Raw genomic sequence first — 21,939 nt, forward strand, 5'->3', positions numbered from 1 at the left:
GCGGCGTGTTTATAGGAGAACGAGCAGACGGGAGGACTTGTGGGGGCAGAGCTGGAATGTCAGACAGATGGTGCACTGTCAGTGCTAAGCAGACAAGATGAGAAGGCAAATGAAGCCATCAACCTCGTTAATTAACCATTTGTTGCTACATGGAAACTCAGGCACGATACTCTGAGTTTCCCTGTCTCAAAAAACTGACAAAATCTCCACCCTCCCACCAATTGTAAACAGCAGATCAGAGATGCCAATTAAAAAATGAATGGGTTGTTTCAATTAGGAGTCTGCCATTGGAGAAGTATCACAGTTTGCAATAGGAAGAAATTACAATGGTTCACAAGCCCGCCTCCGTACTTATGTTTATATTATTTATGTTTATTGAATTTATATACTTGCCAGCTATGGAGCAAAAGACTTCAGAACAGACATATATATCCTGCGTCTCCAGACTGAAACTTCTATCCAGCACCCAAAGCTGGAACCTTTGCTTGGCCTGATAGTTTCCCCAAAAGAAAGTCATTCATATCTTCCTATATACATAAAAACGTATGCTGTCGTCACGCTCTGCAGTTATTGGTGACCACACCAGCTTCAGCATGAGGAACAGCTGGCATGCCCAGACAAGCTGATTAATGGAGGGGGTGGGATAGGTGACGGGGTGGGTCATGTAGAAAAGGAAAGGGGTTTGGTCAGGTATGGGGGAATGGCAAAGGGGGAGGTGGGGTTGGAGAGCAGAGCAAGCAGGGGTGTGTATGTCTTTCCCTTATACAGCTTAGCATCTCCCTACTGGTATGCCCCACAGAGGACCTTAAGGTCCATAAATAGCAACACCCTAGAGGTCCCGGGCCCTAAGGAAGTCAGATTAGCCTCAACCAGAGCCAGGGCCTTTTCAACTGGGCTCAGAGTGGCTAACAACAAATTTAAAACAATTATAAAAGCAGCATAAAATACAGTATAAAAACATGAATAACAATAAAATTCAAAATTCAAAAATCAATTTAGGGGAAATAAGCATTGGATAATCCCCAGGGCTAGCTGGCTGAATTAGTCCTACTTGGGCCAGCGAGGAGGCCAGGGGAGAATTAGCTGTGGGGTCTCAGAGAGGGTAATCTTCATAAAAGGGGAGGGGGAGGGAAGAGAAGGGAAATAAAAGATCAGGCTGAATTCAAATTAAAGGCCAGATGGAATAGCTCTGTCTTACAGGCCCGACGGAAAGAGGTTAAATCCTGCAGGGCCCTAGTCTCATGGGACAGAGCATTCCACCAGGTCGGAGCCATCACTGAAAAGGCCCTGGCCCTGGTGGAGGATAGTCTGACTTCCTTAGGGCCCGGGACCTCTAAACTATGGTTATTCATATAAATAGTCCCACCATTGTAACTGTGTGCCCCTAACCCTACCACACCACTTGTACTGGTAAGCATCAATGATGCTGGAGTCCACAGCTCTGCCCCACCCCACACCCCAAGAGCAAAAATTCCCCAGTGGGTGTTGCTGAAGCTTTCTTTTAGGGCTATCCAAAGGGTCCTAATTCAGACTGAACGCTTTCCTTTGGTTTGGTTCCCCCCTAGATCACCATGAAGAATCTGACCACTCAAGAGGTGACCGTGTTTGCATACAATGAATGGCTCTCCACGCAGTGGGGAGACAATCTCACCCTGGAATGGGAGATTCCGGCAGTAATCGATGATGAGCAGATGATGGATTATACTGAATATACGATTCAGGTTAAAACCAGCGATGTCGGAGGTATGTTTAACATTTGTTGCATCCAGTTCTACAAGAAACCAGTGAGTTTTCCCTGCTGTGATAGAATCTCTACTGTCACTAACCCACTATGTCTGTCCAAGGAAATAATTCTTAAGGAAATTTTAGTAGGTTTATTGAAACTCCGTTGACACCCTTAGATGTTCTGCCAGAGAAGAGGAACCTTCAAGTTTTGCTTAGCATTTTGCTTTTGGAAATATTTGGTATCAGTTGACAGATGCACGGATCTCTTTAGGAAATATTCCTACCCAGATTGATGCTCTTTTTGGCTACCCATGAAATCCCTCAGAAGTCTTGGAGGATGTGTAATGTGAAGAACTGATAGATATTTACTTATAAAAGAGGCAGGGGTATTATCAAAGAACTTGTGAATTATTATTTAAACAAGCTGAACAACAAGCACACATGATCTCCTTGATTCCTGATTCTTTCATACTCAGAAAGGACACGGGTGACACTGTGGTGTAAACCACCGAGCCTCTTGGACTTGCCGATCAGAAGGTCAGCGGTTCGAATCCGCATGACGGGGTGAGCTCTTGTTGCTCTGTTCCAGCTCCTGTCAACCTAGCAGTTTGAAAGCACACCAGTTCAAGTAGATAAATAGGTACTGTTGTGTCAGGAAGGTAAATGGCATTTTTGTGCACTCTGGCACTCGTCACGGTGTTCCGTTGCACCAGAAGCGGTTTATTCCTGCTTGCTTCATGGCACCTGGAAAGCTGTCTGTGGATAAACACCAGCTCCCTCGGTCTGAAAAGCGAGGTGAGAGCCGCACCCCAAAGCCACCTTTGACTGGACTTAACCGTCCAGGGGTCTTTTGCCTTTACCTTACCTTACCTCTTTCGTACTCTGACAAACTTTCTCCAGTGTGTGTGTGTGTGTGTGTGTGTATGTGTGTGTGTGAGAGAGAGAGAGAGAGAGAGAGAGAACACTACTCTGGCTCCCAAAGAAGAGAGCTTCAGATGTCAACACAAGCACATCCATCTTCTCTTTTCCAGGAAATGAAGGGTGATAGTTTTTAACAACAGTGAGTTCTACTTTGTTATGAGCTGAGACAGCCAGTGGGGGAAAACAAATTAGGGAATGAATGAGGTGAGCTTGTTTTTGATCAGATTATACAGCAGAAATCATAAACGTACATCTGACTGAGGCACATGCAGGTTTGGAACTCACTCGACTGCGGCATCTCCCAGCACAGGGACAATAACCTGATTCGTATGTCATCCTAGGACCACGAGAGACGAGCTGTCATATTCTGTGCAGGGTTTGGGGACGTTTTGCAGGTGTACTGTAACCCAAAACAGTCCTTTCCTTTGCCGGCCTCCAGAAGGATTCCACAGCAGCTCTTGGCTCTTTGTTTTATATATCTCCTTCTGCAAAGGTCTAAGGCGATGTACAGAATGCAATAAAAACTGCTAAAAACGCAGTTAAAAGCAACAGGGGAAAGAACGGCAGATAATAAGCAATGCCGTGGCAGCGACCTATTTGTTCAGCTGGGAAAGCTTGTCAGAACAAACATGTCTTCAGTTGTTTCCAGAAGTGGAGATAGTGAGCACTTGTCGTAATCGTGAGTCAACAGGGATGCTGTTCCACAGAACAGGGGCAGCCAGCTAAAGGCCTTAATCCACATTACTCCAGAATGGACTTCAGAGATCTTGATTTAGTCTGATTTATAGATTTCATAAAAATTTATATGCCACCTGATTGTATGGAACCTCAAACTGGTTTACAAAACATAAAACAGGAAATTCAGGGGGGGGGGACGACGGGATTCACATCCCTGCTTTAAAACATACAAAAGTTAAAATACTAAAATAGATTAAGATTGCCTCAACTGTTTAAGCATCTGGGTAAGGTAAAGGTAAAGGTAAAGGGACCCTTGACCATTAGGTCCAGTCGTGGCCAACTCTGGGGTTGCGGCGCTCATCTCGCTTTATCGGCCCACTTAATTTTCATTTCTTACTTTCACTATTACATAAATATCATAACTAACACCTCTCTTCTTTCTCTTCTTCGCAATATTTCATATATTCCTCCTTACAAAACTTCTTGTTGTCCTACTAGCGTAATTTGTTGATTACAGTTGCTCTTCAAATAATTCGTAAATTTCTTCCAATCTTCTGTGAATCTCTGGTCCCGCAGGTTTCGAATCCTTCCTGTCATTTTATCCAATTCTGCATAGTCCATTAATTTCGTCTGCCATTCTTCTTTCGTTGGTAATTCTTCTTGCTTCCATTTCTGGGCGAATTTTGCACCAGCTGAAGTTTCCAAGCAGTCTTCAGAGGCAGCCCTACGTATAACATGCTGCAGTAATCTGTTCTCTCTCTGTATCCCTGCAGCGGCTGGAACAGATGCCAATGTCTTCATGATCATCTTTGGGGAGAACGGGGACTCTGGGACTTTGGCTCTTAAAGAAGCAAACACCTCCAACAAGTTTGAGAGGAACCAGCTGGATGTTTTCTATTTCTCCGATATACTCAGTCTTGGGGATCTCTGCAAAGTGCGGATCTGGCACGACAATACAGGTAACAAAGATGGTTTGTTCATTTGTTTATTTTAACAAAGGTTTATTTTAAGGGGTCGAGGGGGGGGGTACTATTTCTGCTTTGTGTCAGGATTTCCGCTCAGCCAAGCTCATAAAGCTCATTTTCTTCCCCCGAGTCCTTCGGAATCACCTCACGACGTGTTTAGCAACCTGAGCCTTTGATAAGGCTCCAAGGCACGTTCCATTCAGCAGAGTTTCCAGCACAGGAAAGAGACGAGAGGTTTGGGCTACATTGCAAAGAGTTTTATTATCCCAACCACGCAGACAAAAAACACATCCTCTCTCTATGAAAGCAGAGAGCAACTGAACAAAGGAACAAAGGAAACAGGAAAACCACTAACGTCACATCCCATCTCCCCTCCCATGAGACTTCCCACAGTCTGGAAGGTCTCTGGAATGTAAACAGAGTCCTGTGACTCCAAGCAGCTGCACAGTGATATGAACAGAAACTAACACTTTGCGGGCTGTATCTCTTCATGGTGGCACATAGTAGGGGGTGTTGATCGCAGAGGGGAAACTGATTGGAGCAATGCATGTGACTCTCACTTTTGTAAGGTAAACGACAAACCAGCTACACAAAACTCAGAGGATCCCACACACAAATATCTTTCCATTATCTATCAAAGCAAGCAGGAAATATTGCGTGGCGAGTTCCCGTCCGTCCCCCCCCCCCCAGTGACACATGACACAATTATTTAAGGTTAATGGGCTAAATATGGCCACAACTTTATTGGTTACAGGTGATGAGCGGTATTGGCTTAGGCATTGATCCGGACAGACTATCGAGCTTCAGCCTGTTTGCTCGAAGTCCAGGAAGGGTTAGCCACCAGTAGGGGGAGTCCTGCTGATGCACAACAACTAGGAACTCCCCCAGGGTCACTGCTCGGGGGGGTGTCTTAGGCCCTCACCTCCATAGGCTTCGGACAGGGCCACGCCCCCCGAATCCTTTATCAGACTACGCTTCAATATGTGGGGCAGGTGATGGCGCTTCCTCCCCTCTACCAATACCAATGCCTAACTGCCAACACTAAGAAAGTTGTGACGATTTGCTACGATTTGCTACGAGGTAGGCGAAAACCAAGTGGCTGGTGCCAGTTTGCCAAGTGGAAAAATTCCTACCAGGCCCATCAACAGCGACCAACCAAGGTCCATAGCAAGGTCAAGGAACGAAAACCTTATAGGGCGGGAGGGTGGGGAAAACAGGAACAGCTGGTACGCAGGAAAAGAGGGAGATCCCTGGCCATGCCTGCATTTAAATCGGGAGGGCCATGCCCCCAAAGCCAACCGATTGGCTGGCCAGGGGGGTGACACAGCCGGGGATTCCCCCAATTGGGCGGGGGCTGGGCTCCAGCCCCCACGCATGGGGTTGGGCCGTGGTGCCTGCAATCCCACTTCCTCTGCAGGGCGGAAGTGGGTTTATCAAAATCCCAGCAGGGCAAATGGTCAAGGATGGTGCTGGGAAGGGCTAGCAATGGGTGAGGCCCAGGGGTGTGGCCAGGGAAGATTCCTGAGGGCATCTAGAGAGATCTGTTCCCTATACACTGCTTCCCCTATGAGCAAAGGTTGCAGCTATTGGGGGCTTTTTCGTTTAGAGAAAAAATGACTCAGAGACGACTTGATAGAAATTTATCAAATTGTGTGTTGCATGGAGAAAGCGGGTGGAGAAAAGTTTTTCTCCCTCATCAAACACATGCACAGAATGTTGAGGTGGTTTGAGATAGATAAAGTCAGTGCTTTATTTCTGGGGGTATGTGTACCCCTAAACATTTTGTGACTCTCTGTACTTTTGTCCATTTACTGTATTTATTTTTTCCTGATTTGAACTATAAAATGGTGGTTTTCTTGAGAGTACCCCTAAAATGAGAATACCCCAAACTTTTTTTTAATTGAAAAAAAGCACTGGATAAAGTCCTTAGTGGGGTAGGAGAACTGGGGGGGGGGGATTCACATCTGGCAACCAATTCAACCCTTTGGTTTCAGATAGTACATGGGTAGACAAGTAGATGGGTGGACATAAATTTTCACGGCCCTCTAGCAGCTATGATGGCTCATTTACCAGCAGTAATCTATTTAGCGTTAACTCTGGAAGTGTCTACTTGATTCTATCTATGGAAGATAATAATAATAATAATAATAATAATAATAATAATAATAATAATAATAATAATAATAATAAATTAATTAATTTTATTTATACCCCGCCCTTCCCAGCCAAGACCGGGCTCAGGGCAGCTAACACCAGATATAAAACAATTGATTAAGATACAACTTAAAAACTAGATTAAAATACAACATTAAAATGCAGCCTCATTTCAATAGAAACTCAAATCAAAAACTTTTGGGGAATGAAAACGTCAAATCTTCACCAGGGCCAACTATCCAGACTGGTCCTACATGGGCCGGAAAAAAGCCAGGGAAGTCCCCAAATAGGAGTTCCATCGCAGAAAAACAAAGGAAAAGGGGAAAAGATAGAGTAAGCTTGTTTTCTCCTGCTCTGGAGGGTAGGACTCGAACCAGTGGCTTCAAGTTACAAGAAAGGAGATTCCGACTCAACGCCAGGAAGAACTTTCTGACAGTAAGAGCTGCTTGACAGTGGAACGGTCTCCCTTGGGAGATTGTGGATTCTCCTTCGTTGGTGGTTTTTAAGCAGAGGTTGGATGGCCATCTGTCATGGATGCTTTAGTTGAAATTCCTGCTTGCAGGGGGTTGGACTAGATGACCCTTGGGGTCCCATCTAACCCTACAATTCAATAAAAATAGAACAAAAATAAAATTAAGCTGGATCATTCGTGGTACAAAAAGTTCCAGGAGATTAGCAGGAGGTTACTGGACACTCACTGATTGGGAACGAAGCACTGTGCCTACTCCTCAGTCCTGACTCCCTGAAGAGCCCTTCAACAGAGGCAGAGGGTGCAAATCATAGATATGTTGTAGCCTTCTGAAAAAAACGGTAGAAAGGGGGCCATCGCAAAATTCCCATGTAATTCAGACCTAGTGCAATTCAAAGCACAGCTATTTGCCCAAGCAACTACCGTATTTTTCGCTCTATAAGACGCACCAGACCATAAGACGCACCTAGTTTTTGAAGGAGGAAAACAAGAAAAAAAATATTCTGAATCTCAGAAGCGAGAACAAGAGGAATCGCTGCGCAGCAAACCCTCTTGCTGTTCTGGCTTCTGGGATAGCTGCGCAGCCTGCATTCGCTTCATAAGATGCACACACATTTCCCCTTACTTTTTAGGAGGGGAAAAGTGAGTCTTATAGAGCAAAAAAATGCGGTATTTTGCTTTCTTCCTGAGCAGAGAAGCAGCTCCCTTCTGGTTTGGCTCCTGCGCCAGCTGCCCTCTATCCAATAGCAGGTTCCAGGCTCAGAGAGCTGGCTTCCCTCCAGCCACCGGGTGATCGTCCGCCAACCCCCAATTCCCACCGCAGTGCCCAGCCGCTCCTCCTCGCACCGCAGGCGGACGTTGTGGTTCCTTTCCCTCCCCCCTTTTCCCCCTTCTGTTTGCCAAAGACTCTCTTCCCAAACTGCTGGAGACAGGGCTTTGGGAGAGAGAGCATTTATTTGTCAAGGGTTTGCTTCTCCAGGGATGCCAAAGAAGAAAAACCCTGAGCCTGGTGTCTTCCAGCACACATGGCGGTCCTGGGTAATCCTCTAACAAAACACTGCCTTCTGGAGCTCAAGGCTTAATTAAGGGCTGGCAGGCAAGCAGGGCCTGGGCTGGATTTTTCTGCTCCTCACTTTTTCCCCTTCTTCTCGTTGTTGTTAAGTGATGAGAAATGGCAGGTATGTAATTGGAAGAGCAGGCCTGGATTTCCATGCAACAGGGGGCCATAGGAATAAGGAGACTCCGCCAACAGCAGCAGGCAGGGGTGGCCCAGCACTCCTAATTCCCCCCAGGTAAATTAAATCCAGGGGGAAGGGGCTTTTGACTAGGGGCGTATCTCAGTGGTAGAGCGTCTGCTCTGCTTGCAGAAGGCTCCAGGTTCAATCCTCAGTATCTCCAGGAATGTCTCCTGATTGAAACCTGGAGAGTCACAACAACAACAACAACAACAACAACAACAACAACAACAACAACAACAACAACAACAACAACAACAACAACAACATATAATTATTTATACCCCGCCCATCTGGTTGGGCTTCCCCAGCCACTCTGGGTGGCTTCCAACAAAATATTAAAATACCACAATACAGCAAACATTAAAAGCTTCCCTAAAGAGGGCTGCCTTCAGATGTCTTCTAAAAGTCTGGTAGTTGTTCTTCTCTTTGACATCTGGTGGGAGGGCATTCCACAGGGCGGGAGCCACTACCGAGAAGGCCCTCTGCCTGGTTCCCTGTAACCTGGCTTCTTGCAGTGAGGGAACCGCCAGAAGGACCTCAGAGCTGGACCTGAGTGTCCGGGTAGAACAATGGGGGTGGAGATACTGCTTCATTGCATGCCAGTGTAGACAGCAGATGGGCCAAGGGACTGGCTCAGTGCAATGCTGCTTCCCTCCACAGTGGGGTTCCCAAACTCCCCCCACCTCCATGGACCACTTTAAAAAATGCTGAAGATCTTGGCCAACCAGCTAATGATTTCCCCACCTATTGCAGTAGGTGTTATGACCTGTGCTATATGCTGTATTGTCAGATGGCTGTTGCGGTTGCTCAAGAGTAACCAGGCAGGACTCCAAACCTGTGTTTTACAGGTTTTATTTTGGTGCAAACTATTTACAGTGAAGAGCTACAAAGCTCATGTCTGGCTCAATCGCTAGCAGAATCCAGAAGTGGTCTCTCTTTGGACCTCCCCTAATATAAGAGTTTTGTTACCCCCAACCTTCTCCTTCCCTCTTTGCGCCTTAGGCTACTGAGCAGGATGGGTGATGGCAAGGGCGTGTTTCCCTCCTGTCCGGCTTGCCCAGGAGCGGTGTTAAGGCTCCCACCAGCATCCTCTGGTCTGTGCACCTCTTCCCCACTAGAGGTGGGGCTTTCCTCCTCCCCAGAAGAACTGCTTTGCAAGATTTTCGGAGGCTCCCTGTAACACAACTGCCCTTCTATTCCTCCCCTCTGGACCGATGGCAGTTCCCTGACATGTATGATCATTAATTGTGTTTTCATTGCTTCTTTTGTTTCTTGCACATTGCCTTTTATGAAGTTACAATCTGAATCCACCAGAATTAGGTGGAATTGAAATGTAATATGACGACGTCGACAACAGCAGCAGCAGCAGCAGCAGCAACAACAACAACTTTATTTCTATGCCACCTTTCTGACTGGGTTTCCCCAGCCACTGTGGGTTGCTCCCCACCCCCCAGATATTATAAACACAATAAAACATCGACCGTTAAGAAACCTTCCTGAACAGGACTGCCTTCAGATGTCTTCTTAAAGTCAAATAGTTGTTTATCTGTTTGACATCTGATGGGAGGACGTTCCACACAGCGGGCACCGCTACAGAGAAGGCCTCCTGCCTGGTTCCCTGTAGTTTCATATCTCACGGTGAGGGAAGCTCCAGAAGGCCCTTAGAGCTGGACCTCCGTGTCCAGGCTGGGCGATGCAATAAAAGAAGCGATTCAAATGTAGCTTAAAATAAAAATGAATATCTGATGTGATAGACGTGCTGTCTCACATCTTCAACCACAAATCCAAAGATGTGCCATGGACCACAAGAACGAAGCTTGTGGACCATGCTTACATCATTATGCAAATTATGTTTTCATTATCTTATTCCACCCCATTTAATTCAGCAGAAAGGAGACATGGTATAAGTGGAAGGGAAGACACAATCAATTTCATACTGTTTGCAGGCTGAAAATAACAACCGCAGCAAATACTGACTGTGTTCACTGGATTTCCGTTGGTTTCCGTTCCAGATGTTGGACAAACAAGTGAACACCAGTGATTTCCATTCCCGTTTTTGTTGGACTTCTCTGACATCCCTACCTGTAGGTGGCAGCAGCCGAACCTGCTTCATGTCCCCCAAGTAACGAAATGCTTCCTTTCCAACAGGGATAGCGCCCGGCTGGCACTTGGAGTACATCGATATAGAAGACTCCCTGATGGACAAGATGTTCCGCTTCCAGTGTGATCGCTGGCTGGCGAAGAGCGAAGACGATGGGCAGCTCCTCCGAGAGCTGGCTTGTGCCAATAATGACATCCTGGAACTGAAGGAACGCACCTGTAGGTCTAAATGGGAGAGCTGGGCAGCGGAGGGGGAAACTAGTGGTAGCCATTTTATTTAAAACGGAAGTCATGCTAGCCCTCCTCCAACATTCTCCGCAGGTGGAAGCTCCATGTGGAGTAGCAGGATTATGCCACCGGTCATAGAACCATAGAATTGTAGAGTTAGAAGGGACCACAGGGATCATCTACTCCAACTCCCTGCAATGCAGGAATCTTTTGCCCAACGTGGGGCTTGAACCCACAACCATGAGGTTAAGAGTCCTGTGCTCTACTGACTGAGCTATTCTCCACTTGACATTGGGCACACCACTGGCACTGCCCAATGAGGGGAATCTTGCACCTAAACAATTGTTCATGACAGTGCCCTTCGGGGGTCTCAGATTTCATCAGCCCCCTGTGCGTTGCCAGAATTCAGTGGCCCCCTGCCTCTCGCCTTCCATTCTACATCATATCTGCAGCACCCCTGAGGCTCTGCACCCAGTGCAACTGGTTGCGCTCCCCCAAATCTGCATCTGCTTGTGCAGAGGGTTTCATGCAATCAGCACCCCTGTGTAACGGGGTGTCCTGTTTTTGTGAAGGTTTACAGAGGGCCCCAGGGATGCGGGTGGCGCTGTGGGTTAAACCACAGAGCCTAGGACTTGCCGATCAGAAGGTCGGCGGTTCGAATCCCTGTGACGGGGTGAGCTCCCGTTGCTCAGTCCCTTCTCCTGCCAACCTAGCAGCTCAAAAGCACATCAAAGTGCAAGTAGATAAATAGGTACTGCTCCGGCGCGAAGGTAAATGGCGTTTCCATGCGCTGCTCTGGTTCGCCAGAAGCGGCTTAGTCATGTTGGCCACATGACCCGGAAGCTGTATGCCAGATCCCTCAGCCAATAAAGCGAGATGAGTGCCGCAACCCCAGAGTCGGCCACGACTGGACCTAATGGTCAGGGGTCCCTTTACCCTTTACCTTTTAACAGAGGGCCCATACCTCAACATCTGCATCAGGGCATGGACACAACAAATGCGGGGACCTCTTTGGAGCTGGTGAAATCTGGGCCAGTGGTGTTGATGCCCCACTTGTCTGAATAAACAGTATCATGGGCTGTTCTAAAATGTTCCACAGGTACAATTCTCTACCTTCCCAAGTTTAAATGGAACAAAAATGTTGGGAGGGAGTAGAGCTAGGATACTGTTGCCCACAGCTTTAACACCTGAAAAGAGTTACTAGGTCATGCTGTTAATGAAGAAGCATCTTAAAGACTCTTCATCCAGATTCTTCTGTGTTCATTGTGCACAAGGTGGAAGGTGCAGGGCTTGGAAGCCTGTGGCCATGCAAGTGTTGATGAACTACAACTCCCATCTTCCCTGACTATTGGCCATCCTTGGTGGGGCTGATGGGTGTTGTAGTCCTGCAACATCTGGAGAAGGTCACAAGCTCCCCATCCTTCTTTAAGCCAGGAGAAGAAACCCAGATCTTTCCCCCTTTAGGACCTTTACATGTTGTCAGATATGATGCATGTGAAACAGACACTCTTAATAGCAAACGAAGCCTGCAAGCTCAAATGGCAGCTATGAACCAGGAAGGGCTCAGGGCCTGTGTCTTTCCTCCAATTCACCGTAAACTATTTTCTGACTTCAAAGCTTACAAGATCGAGACAGTCACGAGCGACCGAGATGACGCAGAGACAAAGGAGAACATCTCTCTTATTTTCGAGGGGAAGAAGGGACGGTCAAAAGAGTTCCTTCTGGAGAACTCACCCAAAAAAAGGAGATTTTTAAGGTATGTGGGTAGTCTTAATAATATATGGCGACGATGATTGCTGATGGCAATTTTGTTGCAGAAGAGGCATTCCTCTCTGTCTAACAGGAAATTCCTCTTCTAAGAGGTTGCCTTATACTGAATCAGACCAGTGGTCCATTTACCTTTGCATTGCCTACACTGGCTGGCAGTGGCTTTCCAGGGTTTCAGAGAGGGAATCTCTCCCAGCATCTGCCTGCAGATGCTGCCAGTTGAACCTCCGACCTTCTACATGGAAAGCTTACTGTCAGGCTTCAGTGACTTAGCTTCCTCCCCTCTTTCGGCAGTAGATAAACAGAACAAAGCGAAAGGAGTCTCTTACCAGTTAGAAATTTTAATGATCACAGCAAGAGATCAAAGAATCCATTTCTAGGAATGAAGGTGCTCCCAATTAAGGGTATCACCCACTTTGCCCCTAATCACCCATGTCAATTCCGTGTCTTGCAACCTGATTTCGCAACCACTTTGCTCTCTGTGCTGCCACCTTATCTGTTCTCCTTGACCTTAGGCTGAGAGGATGGACACTTTCCAGAGAAAGTGAGCCTGTTAACTTTCTCTCCCAGTTCTTCTTCTCCTAACTGTTCACCGCCCAGTTCTTCCCAACTTCTGTCTTCTGAACTATGTCCCTCTGCAAACCACTGTTCTAAATCTATACTTCTTCTCAGCATGGTCCCCGACACTTACACTCTACCACCGAGAGTTGACCCTTCCTCCAATATAATGCCATTGGAGGAAGTCGCAGGCTTCTGGTGAAGGATGAGGTACGGAGGACTGGATTTATATTGCTGCTGCTTCATTTGAATGGAAATTTACGTTGACCTGTTTTAATATTATTGTTTAACTTTGCTTTCGGATTTTAAATATATCCACCCTGGGAACTTCAGATGAATGGCAGACTATAAATAACAGAATCAGCATTGTAGAGTTGGAAGGGACCCTGAGGGTCATCTAGTCCAACCCCCTGCAATGCAATAATCACAACTAAAGCATCCATGACAGATGGCCATCCAGCCTCTGCTTAGAAATCTCCAAGGAAGGAGAGTCCACAACCTTCCAACCTTGTATGAATTCTGTCTTCTCATCATGACTGTTGGTCTTTCTGATATTAATCAACACTGGGTTTTTGTTTTATTTTGTTGTGGGGCGGGGTGTTCTCCAGAGGAGCAACAGACGAATTTGAGTTCGCTTCCAAGAATGTCGGCGATATTGCGGCCATCTGTGTTAGTCACTGTCCAAAAGATGGAAAGAAATCAAGTGTGAAAACAGAAGTCTGCTGGCATGTTGAGGAGATTATCGTCACGGAGTTGGAACTTTTCAATCAGTAAGTGGCTTGTAGGAAAGAGCTCCCTAGATCAGGCATAGGCAAACTCGGCCCTCCAGATGTTTTGGGACTACAGCTCCCATCATCCCTAGCTAACAGGACCAGTGGTCAGTGTTGATGGGAGTTGTAGTCCCAAAACATCTGGAGGGCCGAGTTTGCCTATGCCTGCCCTAGATGTCTCTGGCATTCACTGATTCCACAAGTGGCAGGGACAACTGGATCTGGTGGTATTTCCAGATAGTTGCAACAAGGTCCATGTCCTGACTATGGTGTCGGGTCAAGTCTACAGTCCCCCTCCCCCCTATAGGGCTGAATGACTGCTGGCTCCCTTGTTCAGGAGGTAAACCAGATGGAACCAGATGAAAGTAGCTCACCAATAGGGTTGCTGGCTTTCCAGATTTGACTGGCTGTTTCTTGGTTTTTCTTACTCAGGCATTATACTCATGAGTAAGTAGAACATGCAGGTGGGTAGAGCAGGGAAGATGGTACTAGCTCCAACCTCACCAGTACTTGAGTTGGAGGACAGCCATTTGCAGCGGGATACATAAAGATGGGCAAGTTTGGCAATTTTGCTTTCTCTGGATTTCTCATCCCCTCCAATTGGCTGGAGAACTGCATTGCAAAAATTGAAGAAACACGAATTTCATATGACATCTGTGTTTCTTAAATCAAATTTCTTCCCCCATCTCTAGTCCCTTCTGAATCTATGCATTCTTGTATGCCATTTGAATTTTTATGCACATTTTAAATGCATATCTGTGCACGTTACTTGGCTGGAGAACCGCATTGCAAAATTCAGAGAAATGTAAATTTTGAAGAAGGGCTGTGCTGGAGTTGGTGAATTGTTTCAGGAAATGAACATTAACTAAGTTGGCCTTTAAATGGGAAATGAACTGAATTTATCCCCATTCCTAAGTACAGGCTGCCATTCTCTGCTACACAGACACAAAAGACCCTTGAGATATCATATCATGGTATATCGTAATTCCAAAAAAGGCATGGAAGGCATGGAAATAGCAATTGCTGGGCCATCAATAGGACCTCTATGGTTGTTTGGCATCGGCACCAAAATTGCATTTGATACAACAAAACACCACCTCCACCACTTTTTCTCGTGAGCCCCATTCCCACAACATTACAAGATTTTCTTCCTCCCCTCAAAATTCACAAAAGGAGGTTGCCCCTTTTCACCCATCTTAGCCCCGTATTTTCCAATTTTTGGCTCAGTGTTAGGCAGAACAATGAAAAACATGGAGGCAGACCAAAGAGCCTTCTCTTTAAGAGTCTTTGGGGCTCACAAGATCTGTTAATTATTCAATTTGTTAATTTCCCATGAAACCAGTCACACTTCCCTTGAGGTACAACTAGTGTATGCCAACACACAGATTGGGAATGACTGTATGGGCCCTGGAGCTGAAAGTAAACAAATCCCCATTTTGTTAACAACGCACAAAGTGTCCCGTGTGTTTGGTCACATTTGCCCCTTCCCATCTGATCCTACCTTACCCTGAACCTGTCAGAGAACCAACCTACCATGCAACTCAGCCAGTTAGAGGTTTGAGAGCAGGTGTGATTACAGTATATACCATGCAGATCCAATGGGGTGGTGTTTCACAGCTGTACCAATGAAACTTTTTGAGTTAAAGCACAAATCCTTGCTGTAAGAAGGTCTGTTGGCACACATAAAATACGATGCCTGTTTCCCATTGGGCATCTGGGGATGCCAGGCTTCTGAGGTAACCTCCAGCTTGGATTGCTGTGATGTGTTGTATGCAGGGCCGCCCTTGAGGCTCTCCCAGAATCTGCAGCTAATGAAAAATGTGGCAGCTGGACCGCTCACTAGAGCAGAATATCGTCATCATACTTTCTCGCTGCTGAAAAATTGTACATGCTGCAAACTGGGAGCAGCATGCCTAAAAGATTGCCTCGTCCCCTACATATCCAGCCTATCACTGCTTTCAGCAAGAGACCGTAGCCTGCAGCTATCATCTTAGCAGGAAGCTTGCTCCCTTCCTGTTGTTGGCACTCACCTGTCTCAGGAGACAATGGAGGAGTGTGCCTTTGGGGATGAAGTCAAACTGTTGGAAGGTTACAGCATCTGCTGTGACTGTAGAGACCGGTACGGGAGAGACATGTTTTGTTGCAGCTCCTCCCAGTGGCCATTCCTCCTCTGGTCCACTGCTATGGATGCAGGTACAGTACACTGGATGCTCGGGTTGCGAACGTGATCCGTGCGGGTTGCAATTCGGCACTTCTGTGCATGCGCAAAGTGCCATTTAATGCTTCTGTGCATATGCAACCACAGAAACCCGGAAGTAACCCATTTTGGTACTTCCAGGTTTTGGCGGTCCGTGGCACTGTGGGTTAAACCACAGAGCCTAGGACTTGCCAATCAGAAGGTCGGCGGTTCGAATCCCCGCGACTGGGTGAGTTCCTGTTGTTCGGTCCCTGCTCCTGCCAACCTAGCAGTTTGAAAGCACTCAGAGTGCAAGTAGATAAATAGGTACCGCTCCAGTGGGAAGGTAAACGGCGTTTCTGTGCGCTGCTCTGGTTCACCAGAAGCGGCTTAGTCATGCTGGCCACATGACCCAGAAGCTGTACGCCGGCTCCCTTGGCCAATAAGGCGAGATGAACACTGCAACCCCAGAGTCGGCCACGACTGAACCTAATGGTCAGGGGTCCCTTTACCTTTGCCTTAACCCAAAAAACCACAACCTGAAGCGTCTGTAACCTGACTGTACTATGGTCATCTGCAAGGAATTCCCACACAGCGGGGTCGATGTTGCCAGCCTTCATGTCATCTTTGTAGCAAAAAGTTGGTATGCCAGTTCATTCCCTACAGTGTCAGAACAGGGCCTTTTGTGTGGTGGCATCTCACCTTTGAAAGTCCCTCCCATTGCATATTGAACAGTCGCCTTCTCTGTTGCCTTTTTGGCACCTGCGAAAGATGTTCCTCTTTCAACAAGCTTTGGAAATAGAGATCTTTATCCCAGTTGGTATCCGTGCTGGATCTGAATTGATTTTTACACATGTGCTGTTTTTGTTTTATTCTCTATCTACATGGGATTTTTTAAAAAAGTTTATTTTATACCTGCAATTGTTTTAACAGTTTTTATAAACGCAACTTTTTTGCATATGTTATTACACTGTAGATCGCTTCGGGACACCTCGTGGGAAGGGATTCATGAATGAAATAAATAATCATTGTCGTATGAGATTGGGATATGGGAAATGGAAGGGGCAGAGATTGCAACTTTTCAGAAGCAGGGCGGAGGGGAATAGGCTACACATCCAATTAAATGGATTTCTGTGCCTGGTATGCTTATGGAAGTTTGCCAGCCAAAGGAATTTAAACAAAAGAAGGATAACAAAACATTCAATCAAATGGGATTTAGCAAAGCCAACAAAATAGTTCTTATGGAAAGTGTGCCTTCTCTCTCCCAAGAAAAATAAGCTCCCTGCAGCGAAATATTTGGTCAGAAAGGTAAGCCGTTAATCGTCCCAGGTACAAAGCTCTGTTCTGTTCCTTTTGGCAGGTATTTCTTCAGGTGCAATGCAAAAATACCACTCTGCAGGAAAAGGGGCGACCACAAGGTCTTTGAGTGTGCCAAGGTGATCGAGAGCTTTGCCAGCAAAGCTCGGAGTTTGGTGCCAGTCAAATATGAGGTCATTGTTGTGACAGGGTTTGAGAAGGGGTCTGGCACAGACGCCAACGTCCTGATTACCATATTCGGAGTGAACGGGGACTCCGGCAAGCGGGCGCTCAAACAGAAGTGCCGCAACCTCTTTGAGCGGGGCAATACCGACCGGTTCTACTTGGAGATCCTTGAGCTTGGGGAGTTGAAAAAAGTCCGCATTGAGCACGACAGCACCGGGATCTCGTGTGGATGGCTGGTGGAACGGGTGGAGATCACCAACTCCGCTACAGGCGTGACCACAAATTTCCCCTGCGGGAAGTGGCTGGATCAGAATCGAGGCGATGGGTTAACCTACAGAGAGCTGTTTCCAAGGAATTAATGGCAACGTTAAATGTACATTTTTTTTCTTGAAATCCTTAAACCTGGCTGGGCAATGGCGTTTCCCAGTCTGGGTCCCTGTTCCCGTTCTTCCCCCATCTTAAAAAGAATGTCAAAACAAACCCATTTTTGCTTACCATGTAAATTTAAACCAACCAGTTTCCTTTCAACGCGCTTCCAGGCTTCTGCTACAGAATATTGGCAGTTTACCCCTATTTTTTAAAAATATATGCCTCTTCGGTAAAATTTTCATTGCACTTAAAACTTCTTTTCTCCTTGTTTAAATCATTTCGGAGCAATCCACAAAAAACGTTAATGCGCAGTTCATTTGTCATTATAGTGCCTGTTCACTGGAAAACCTTTACTACAATTCCTTTAAAATGCTGTGTTTTAACATTTTTAATTATTGCTGTTATTTGATTTATCCTCTTTTTTTAATTAAAAAAAGAACAAAATACTTTAACAAAAAGCAACTTACATGAAAAACAGAAGGCGCCTTTCTCTGATTAAAAACATTTCCAGTGTGTGCGAAGGAGCCATTTTAACTTTGCCTGATTATATGCTGGTACTTAAGCATGAATAAAGTTGACTTTAAAAATATTGTTGGGTTTTATTGTAGGCATAAATAAATCCCGTATGATGAGATGGTCACCCCGATCCAGAGTTCTGAAAATGCCAACCTAGGATTGGTTGCCTCTAATTAGGTTAATAGGGATGTTCTTGCAGCTGGAATAACATTAGTCATCTCCTGCCCATCTAGGAGCTAAGCCTCTGAATGATGGAGTGCGTGCTCTGGATATGAAAGATTCAAGGTTCAATTCCCAGGCTGTTGAGGTAAGTCAGGGATGGGGAACCTGTGGCCTTTCAAATATTGTTGAACTACAGCCCCTATCATCCCTGACAATTGTCCAGCTGATGGGCTTGGAGTCCAACAATTTCTTGAAGGCCACAGGTTACTCACAAGACAAATTATAGAATCATAGAACTATGTATACAACTTTACATACAAACACAAGTGCATCATATATACTCCATATATTTCCCTTTAGGACTGGTAGGGCAGAAGGAAGAGAGAGCAGAAGGTGGAACAATGCTCTATTTGCCCTAATGGAGCAGCATTCATTGCTTGTGGTTCTCAGCTGCATGAAGTGGGGGTACCCAAGGACACCCCACCCACACAAAAACCCTCCCTGCAGGAGTAGAGTACAGCAGAACCTCTACTTACAACTGCCTCCACTTGCAGACATTCCTACTTGTGACCACACCAAACCCAGAAGTAACTGGCGGGTTTGCCGCCGTTCACACATGCGCAGGAGCGGCGATCGCTGTTCGCGCCTGCGCCGAAGCGGGCAATCGCTGCCCGCGCCTGCACACAATGGCACCTCTCCCAGCAACCCATTTCACCATAAGGACGGGCCTCTGGAACGGATTGTGGTCATGAGTAGAGGTTGCACTGTATCCCGATCAAGGGAAGTAATAGTACAGCTTCATCATGCTTTGGTCAGACCCTCACCTGGAGTCCTATGTCCAGTTCTGGGTACCACAATTTATGACGGACATTGACAAGATGGAATGAATGCAGTGGAGGGCAACCAAGACGATCAAGGGTCTGGAAACCATGCCTTATGAAGAACAGTTGAAGGAGTTGGGTATATTTAGCCTGGAGAAGAGAAGGCTGAGAGGTGATATGATAGCTGAAGGAGCAAGCTTGTTTTCTGCTGCTCCTGTGGGTAGGACCCTGAACCACTGGGCTCAAATTACAGGAATGGCGATTCCAACTAAAGAGGGAGAACTTCCTGATGTTGAGAGATGTTCAACCGTGGAATGGACTCTAACTGAAGGTGGTGGGCCCTCCTTTGCTGGAGGTTTTTAAGCAGAGGTTCGGCGGCCAGTTCTCTGGGATTTTTTAGCTGTGATTCCTGCATTGCAGGGGGGGTTGGGGCTAGATGGCCCTTTGGAGTTCAACTCTACAGTTTTAGGATTCCCTGTTTCAGGAGTCAATGCAAAGTGTGTTAAAACCAAACCTGAGGCTCCTTGCAGAGACCCAGTAGGAGACCCTGACCAAAGCAACTCACACAAAAATGCCTCCATCCTCCTTTCCCTTTCTGCCGCGTTCAACTTTTGACACCCCACCCCCACCGGAGGCCCATTCCCGTTGCTACAACAACTGACGCTACAGTCGTAATAAGATTCCCGCTGAACTTTTCCAATGGGAGGATTTACATATATTTCTCTAAAATGAATGCATTCTTGGCAAAGGGAGCGGGGGAGCGGGGGAGCTGTCAGCTGGTCAGGCATGGAGAGCTCGTTTGCTGCAGTGACTTCCTCGTTTGCTAACGCGCTCGCTCCTCGGTCAATGCCATACTACAGAAACCCAAATTAAATTGGTGCGGCTGCAGGAGCTGAGAATGGCAGGCGTGGTTCTGCCACTGTAACGCCAGTGATGTCTGCCAAACTTTAGATGCTGTCCTTTAAAGGTCTGCTGCTGTTTTCTTTCTCGCAACTGCCTCTTGCCTTCGCCTAATGGCAGCATTTTAGCCCCACAGAATACCTGCGAGATTAGTTAGGTGACAGGCCAGTTACCCTAAGGCTCTTCTTTTTATTCATCTTTTCCTTGGGGACTAATGCATCTCCTTGGAAATATCTGCAAACAACAGGATTTGAAATGAGTTTAGCAGAATAAAGCTTCACAATGACCCCTGGAAACTCTACATTTTGTGCAGGGTAATGTGAGCTGGGGGACGCGGGTGGCACTGTGGGTTAAACCACAGAGCCTAGGGCTTGCCCATCAGAAAGTCAGCGGTTCGAATCCCCGTAACGGGGTGAGCTCCCGTTGCTCAGTCCCTGCTCCTGCCAACCTAGCAGTTCGAAAGCACAAAAGTGCAAGTAGATAAATAGGTACCACTCTGGTGGGAAGGTAATCAGCATTTCCGAGTGCTGCTCTGGTTTGCCAGAAGCAGCTTAGTCATGCTGGCCACATGACCTGGAAGCTTTACACTGGCTTTCTCGGCCAGTAAAGCGAGATGAGCGCCGCAACCCCAGAGTTGGCTACGACTGGACCTAATGGTCAGGGGTCCCTTTACCTTTAATGTGAGCTGGACATTTGTAACAGGGATTTTGCAGCCCCTTACTGTGACCATAGAATGATAGAGCTGGAAGGGACCTCGAGGGTCATTCAGTTGAACCCCCGGCAATGTAGGAATCTCCAATGACAGATGGCCCTCCAACCTCTGCTTCAAAAATCTCCAAGGAAGGAGAGTCCATCACCTCCCAAGGGAGACAAATATATTGAGGAGAGAGCTGTCAATGGCTGCTACCCATGATGGTTGTGCTTTACCTTCTCTGTTGGAAGCAGAAATGCTTCTGGATACCATTTGCTGGAAACAGCAGCAGAGTTGCTCTTGTGCTCCTGTTCTGATCGCTGGTTTCCACAGGCCACTGTGAGAACAGGATGCTGGACAAAATGGACCAATGGCCTGATTCAGCAGGCTCTTCTTATGTATACACCCACACAGGGCTACCACCCCTGCTCACTGCACCTGCCTCCCCAACTCTCCTTCTCCCATACCTGGCCGCCCCTCCTCCCTTTATAAGAAGAAGAGGAGAAGAAGAGTTTGGATTTGATATCCCGCCTTTCACTCCCCTTCAGGAGTCTCAAAGCAGCTAATATTCTCCTTTCCCTTCCTCCCCCACAACAAACACTCTGTGAGGTGAGTGGGGCTGAGAGACTTCAGAGAAGTGTGACTGGCCCAAGGTCACCCAGCAGCTGCATGTGGAGGAGCGGGGAAGCGAACCTGGTTCACCAGATTACGAGACTACCGCTCTTAACCATTACACCACACTGGCTCTCACCTCACCCAGTCCCTCACACCTCCCCTCACAGCTCAACCGAAGCTCTTCTACCCACACAGCTTGTCCTCAAACCAGTCCCCCCTCCCAGCAGTTCACCCCAACAGCGGTTTGCCAAACCACTCCCCAACATATCCACAATGGACAGGAGACCGTTTGTCCTTCTGTCTCGGTTCCTTTCACCTCCCCGGCAGTTTGGCCTCTCCAGATTTGCACAGCCGCCCTTAAAACACGCTCATATTTCATTCGATGCCAGGATCACTTCCCATCCATTCTGAGGAGAGGAGTTCTGCAAAGAGCTTCTATCTGTGATCCAGTCTGGTGGTGGCTGAGGTAAATGTCTTTTCCTCATTGCTGTAGGCGCCTCTTCTCCGTTTTCCCTATTGGCTCATGGTGGGGGCCAGTGCCAGATTTACGTATAAGCTAAAGAAGCTATAGCTTAGGGCCCCACTCTCTTGGGGGGCCCAAAAAAAAATTTAAAGGAAAAAAACCTGGATGTAC

At 46.9% G+C, this 21,939-nt stretch overlaps 1 protein-coding gene across 1 annotated transcript in view; it reads left to right on the forward strand.

Annotated features, from left to right (window-relative positions):
* The window catches only part of LOXHD1 (lipoxygenase homology PLAT domains 1), a 184,802-nt gene extending 166,620 nt beyond the window's left edge, over positions 1–18,182 (forward strand). Inside the window, exons 36-41 of the mRNA XM_028749019.2 lie at positions 1,566–1,743; positions 4,098–4,283; positions 10,299–10,469; positions 12,096–12,234; positions 13,412–13,573; positions 17,110–18,182. Coding sequence (XP_028604852.2) covers positions 1,566–1,743; positions 4,098–4,283; positions 10,299–10,469; positions 12,096–12,234; positions 13,412–13,573; positions 17,110–17,590 — 1,317 coding nt within the window. The 3' untranslated portion in view covers positions 17,591–18,182. The remainder of the gene's footprint in view (positions 1–1,565; positions 1,744–4,097; positions 4,284–10,298; positions 10,470–12,095; positions 12,235–13,411; positions 13,574–17,109) is intronic.
* Positions 18,183–21,939: the final 3,757 nt, after the last annotated feature.

The sequence above is a fragment of the Podarcis muralis genome, chromosome 11, assembly GCF_964188315.1.
Source record: "Podarcis muralis chromosome 11, rPodMur119.hap1.1, whole genome shotgun sequence".
NCBI classification, from domain to species: domain Eukaryota; kingdom Metazoa; phylum Chordata; class Lepidosauria; order Squamata; family Lacertidae; genus Podarcis; species Podarcis muralis.